At 33.4% G+C, this 5,864-nt stretch overlaps 1 protein-coding gene across 1 annotated transcript in view; it reads right to left on the bottom strand.

Moving 5' to 3' along the window:
• The window catches only part of LOC132168907 (polypyrimidine tract-binding protein homolog 2-like), a 19,898-nt gene extending 15,112 nt beyond the window's left edge, over positions 1-4,786 (bottom strand). The window contains exons 1-4 of the mRNA XM_059579995.1: positions 4,679-4,786; positions 3,704-3,936; positions 2,892-2,964; positions 2,555-2,686 (exon numbers count right to left, since the gene is read on the bottom strand). Of these exons, the coding sequence (XP_059435978.1) occupies positions 2,555-2,686; positions 2,892-2,964; positions 3,704-3,861 (363 nt within the window). The 5' untranslated portion in view covers positions 3,862-3,936; positions 4,679-4,786. The remainder of the gene's footprint in view (positions 1-2,554; positions 2,687-2,891; positions 2,965-3,703; positions 3,937-4,678) is intronic.
• Positions 4,787-5,864: the final 1,078 nt, after the last annotated feature.

Genomic DNA, 5,864 nt, shown 5'->3' with positions numbered 1-5,864 from the left:
TTATTTTTTTAAAAAAAATAAATTTGTTATTAGGCAAATTAAACATTTGTTTTGTCAAGGTAATCCTACGACCATGTAAGAATACATGTTTGATAAATATTTTGTGGTTTGAGTTGTTTGATAATATATTTAAAAAGAGTGAACAATTCATCTTAAAATAAAAAAGAATACGTACGTCTAGTGCAGTGGTGACCCCACTGATTATTGCAAGGCCTGTTGCTTAAATTTATGCACTACTCACGATTGCATTTTCTATTTTGGCCCTTGAAAATATCACATCATCACTGCATAAAGAAAAAAGATTATATATGGGGCCTAACTAGCTAATTTCCTATATATCCATTATTGAATTTCTACACACTACAAAACTTACTATATATATATATATATATATATATATAAAACTCAATGCATCTTTCTAATCTTTTGTTTGGCTTTTTATTATTGATTGACTCGTTAATTTATGCTATTGCGTTAGTGAAAATGAAAGTATAAAAAATTAAAGTGACGTGTAGTGTTCCGTGTTGGCACTTTAAGGCCTATTTGTTTCCTGAGTAATTTTTTTTTTTTAATTCCTCTATTTTTTGTAATTTTAATTTTCTCTTTATTTCCTTAATTTTGTTCTTTCTATTTGGTTTTCTCCTATTTTCTTTTATTTTATCTTAATCAGTCAAAGTAATGAAATGGTTTTTTGCATGTACCGTTGGCGCAGGGTCATCATCTCCTTTTTCTTTCTTTGTGTTTTTTCTTTCTTGGGTTTGAACAAACATGGATTTTTTTTTTTTTTCTTTTCTTTCTTTGTTGGTGTGTTTTATTATTATTGGGGTGGAAGTGATCTGAATGTGCATAGTGCTTTTCTGGAGGCTCTGTTTGATTGCTGGGTGTCATAATTTATTAAATAAATAAATAAATTATTTTGAGTATTTAAGATAATTATAAAACATATTTTTCCTATCTAACTAAGTGCATTGATCGGTAAGATTTACTTTATTAAAGTTAATTCAAAATTTTGGAGGAAACCCAAAGTATTGAATTGAATGGAGGAAAAGTTGTCCTATATTGGCTAGATATAAAAAAAATAATAATAATAAAATAAAATAAAAAAAGTTAATCACTACACGGCGAATATTTTTCATTTGAGTGATGGAAAAGAATGGCTTAGCTGCGGCAACGCCGCCCACGCTTGGACAATAGCAATGGGCTTTAGGAGCTATGAGGTGCAGTCATTTAAGTGACCATTAAGTGGGATATGGTGGTTACAGTTCGTGACTATTGAATTGAATTATTTAGTACCATCATATGAGTCCAAAATCACTATAATATGACTAAATAATCATATCCAAAGACGCAACATAAGTGATCTTTTCTTCCATACAAATTTCTTTTTGTGTAATTTCTCATCCAAATGGTGTTATTCTGTGACTCTAGAAGGTGATATTCTAGAGTAACTATTTGGCTTCATTGTATCTAGGAACAATTTTGTCTAATTCTTTTAGCACTTTAGAAATGGGACAAAATATGTTCTAAAGAAATCCTCATTGCGATCAAGCCTTGAAGTCCGAATTTTTGCCATAATAATTTTCCATTTTCCATATATATTTTCAACACTAGGCTCTGATACTTTGTGGGTCTAATCTCTTGACTGATGAACAATCTATGTAGTAGTGATCAAATGGAATATATATAATCTGATATTTATTAGCATGTTAGATATAAAATATTGAATCTCATTCATATTCTATTGTACTTTATGATTCATGTTACTTGGTATAATTTGGTGTAAGGGACTTGTTGGAACTAATACCTACTTAATAATATATCACATAATTTAGGAACTATGATTTTTACTTAATATTTGTATGCAGCGGACAGGCTCAAGCAACAGGCTAGTAAGGCCATCCGGGAAGTTGAATGGCAAAAGTTGCATGAATTTCTAGATCAATAACTTTTCGATCTTGTGCAAGCATGGGTATCATTTCCTTTTATTCTTTTAATTTATAGTTTCATTACCAAGTAAGTGTATGCATTAGCCTTTAGCCACGTACAATGCGTGTATTCATTGGCATTAAATTTTTTGTTTCATTAACATATATTTCAAGGAACAATACGAATTATAAAGCATAACAATTTATAATTATTTTTCAATTCATTACCAGCTTTGAATTTCGATTGAACTCAAAAACCTTCTAAAAGTTTAACATACACAAGTAGTGTGCACACCCATGCACGGATAGATACATATGTATATATTGTATATGCATATTAAGTTCAATAATATATTGTCCCTGAAAAATCACAAAAAGTAAAATTTTTGTTGATCAAATTGGACCATTTGTTTTCCAAATGGTTCATTTTGGACTTTTTTCCTTTCACCATCTATAGGAGTGACAAAATTGCCTGACGTGATATATAGTTTTGTTGCTCGACTTACTAGGTCACTATTAATTTTGAGCAAGGAAGTTGGTATAGAATCCTGTAAAATTTTGTGATTTAGGTCTTCATGAGTATGCTAGTTACAACAGAACATGGTAACATGAACAGAGAATGTCATTACCTTTTGGAAACATAGCATATCCTCAAATGTGAATCTTTCCCGAACTTGTGGGCCTACAGATTTTTTAGAAAAAAACCCACGTTTTCCAGCAGACTGAATCTGTTTCTGCATCAACCTTAAAAATCCCTCCACCTATGAAGAACAAATGACTTTGAAGAGAATTAATACCAACAAACATGGACCTAGAGCAAGAAACGATGTGCTTGATGTGGTTTGAGGTGATTTAATTATATGAGGTGATTTAATTATAGCGAGAAGAAGAAAATCTTGAATTGGAAGCATTACTTTTTAGACTTAGAGCATATCATGTTAATAGGTATAAGATATATCTTCCCACCTGGAATCTATTAAGCACAGGTATAGCACCAGCAAGTTCATCTGGAATAGCCATTGAAAGGGTCGGTGGTGTACTGCAAGAAACAAGAATAAAGTTTACTAAAGTTAATGGCAGGACAAAGTGCATCCTCCCCGGCCTCCCAGCCCACCCCCACCCAAAAAAAAAAAAAAAATCTTAAATTGTAAGGTACACATGGGAGATGACCTTCCCTCTCCCATGTGCTGAACACCAAGACCCTCCCCCTATCATGGAGAAGAGGACTCGCTTGGCGATAAGGGCTGGTGGCAGCTGTAAAAATTTGTACACAAGTAAACTGCATCTAACATGACCTTTACAACATTAAACATTGATTTAAAGAAGCAAAAGTGGAAAAATTACTAACAAGAGGACATCCATGCCCAATGCAAAAACAAAAAACAGAACAAGCAAACACAATAAGGTATATAAAACATATGCAAAGGAGTGGGCTGAAAGTCGAAGTCCCCACCAGGGATGGGAGGGAAGTTTTGATTTCCGTGGCACAAATTCTGAAGCAATTAATGAAGAGTTTCAGCAGTCTAAGGATAACTTCTAACTAAACCCTAAATTTCAAATGCAAAAATTTGCTATTTCTCCTACTAAAGATCTTTACAACTAGCCACACAAGGTCATGCTTTGACTTTGATTTTATTAGCAATTGAATACGCATTTTTAAAAACTAAAGAAGAAAAACTATTGAAGTGAAAGGGAAGGTAGTATGCCTATCACTTGTGAAAGAAAATAAATCATTGAAGTGGTCATAACATAGCTCAAAAGGAACACATGACACTTACGGTGGTGCAAAATTAGAAGTATCACTGTCGTAATCATCCGCATTTGAAATGGCAGCAGAGTTGTGCAAAGGAGTATCCTCAATACCATTGCTAGAGCTAAAGGAAGACCTACTAGTTCCCACACTTTGTGCCATAGACGGTTGCATATCAATCGTCATTTAGCTTAAATGACATGATAAACTGAATAAGGTCTACATGAACATTACATTGAGCTCCTCAATGATTACATGAAACTGCAAAATTTAAATGTACAAAAACACAAAGGCATTAAAGGATTGGCTTCGCTGACTCGTAACATCATATTGCTCAAGATAAGCAAAATTGTAACAAATTATACATATAAAAAAAAGGTTTAGATATGTGAGAATATACTTAATATCAGGGCAGCGTTTCAATTATTACACCAAAAAAAGAGGGGGGAACAAGAGGAAAGAAACCAACTCGAGGAAATACTACAAATTAAGACACCAGTGAACGGAGAGCAAGTTCAGCGGAACAACCAAAAGGTTCCATCATCCCAGACCCTTATAAATATATTGTTTTTTAAAATTAAGTCAATAAGGATGAAGAAGAAAATAGATCCCGGAAGGATAAAAATGGTATGAACAAATCCCAAAATCAGAACGCCAAACATGGAGGTGGAGAGTATAGATCCAACCACACATACAGGCGCAAGCTATACATCAGAGACACAAAGTTAAACAAAACATCTCTAGGTTTATAGACAATCACAAGAAACTAGGGCTTCGGCATTGAGGGGATAGTGCATTTAACCTCAATAATAATTATATTTGAGAGATCGACCCAGCTTAAGATCGAAAACTACAAACAAAAAACCAAAAAAATTCAGAATCGAACAGATTCTTATAACCAGATACTCATTGAAAATGAAAAATGTGGAATTATTCGTGAAATTAAAAAACGAAAGAAACAGGGGGAAACATAAGTGAGATCCGAGCTAAAAGAGTCAGTCACCAGTTCATCTGAAAAACTCGTAAAGGGGAGAGCCGGACAGTGGAGAGAGAGAAGGGGGTCGGAGTCACGAGAGTATTATAAATGGAAACAGTAGTTGATGTGCTTTTGCTTCAAAGTCAGACTTTCCTTCGGAGCCATCGTTAGTATTATTTTTTTGGTGTTAAGCAACTTACGCTCAAGTTATTAGTGATTTTTCTATGGTCGTTCCACTAAATAATTTCTAAACGAGATAATAATTAATTTATCTTAACCGGGATATTTGGTAACTTTTGTTAGTAAATCAAAATCTTTTAAGTTTGGCAGACAAAAAAAAAAAAAAAAAAGGTTAAATACTTCAAATCCCCTTAAGGTTTTTCAAGTTTATTTTTTCTTTCTTAGGGTTTCATTTTTATCACAGGAGGTCCATGTGGTTTTGATAAGTGACTAAATTGGTCAATCCGTTAGTTGATCGTTAGTTGACCGTTAGGACTGACACGTGGACCAATCAGACGTCAACACGTGGCACATATATTAATTTTTTTTAATTTTTTTTTAAATTAAAAAAAATGTATTAAAAAAAAAAAAAAAAACGGAAAACATTGGGGGGCTCCATGAGGAAAAAATGAAGTAAAATCTTAGGGGGTTTGAAGTATTTAACCCAAAAAAACAAAACAAAGGACGCGCGGATTAAAAAAAGAAAAAAAGTAGAGGACCCCCCTTTTTTTGTGTGTGAAAAATATCAAATCTAACTCCGTCTAGAGTCCGAATTGTACCGCAAGTATATAATTCAAATGGAGTACCGCTCGTATGGGGCGGGAAGGTGCCAAAATTCTACCTTCCAGCCGGTGCATTTCGATCTTCACAGCATCGACGGGTGAGGGCCAAGCGTTCTTTACCACTTGTATTGGTTTATATTTAAATGTAGGTTTATATTTAAATGTAGAGAAATGTATGGCCGGCAATTGCGCAATTTTTTTAATTGGCCGGCAATTGCACAAGATGGCTCTATTAGAATTCTGTACGAACAAATCTTATCTTATTCATCCCATCCTTTCAATTTCAATTTCAATTTCAATTTCGTAATTTATTTTTTGGTCCTTTGGACTTTCAAAGAGCATTCTCTGGCTCCAAAAAAATGAGTATATCTTTCAACATTATTAACTCACATTGACAGTGGTTTTATGTATATTTTTGGGATAATTTCACT

Source organism: Corylus avellana, chromosome ca2, assembly GCF_901000735.1.
Source record: "Corylus avellana chromosome ca2, CavTom2PMs-1.0".
In the NCBI taxonomy this organism is placed as follows: domain Eukaryota; kingdom Viridiplantae; phylum Streptophyta; class Magnoliopsida; order Fagales; family Betulaceae; genus Corylus; species Corylus avellana.
This window is presented reverse-complemented; position numbering and strand designations above follow the sequence as displayed.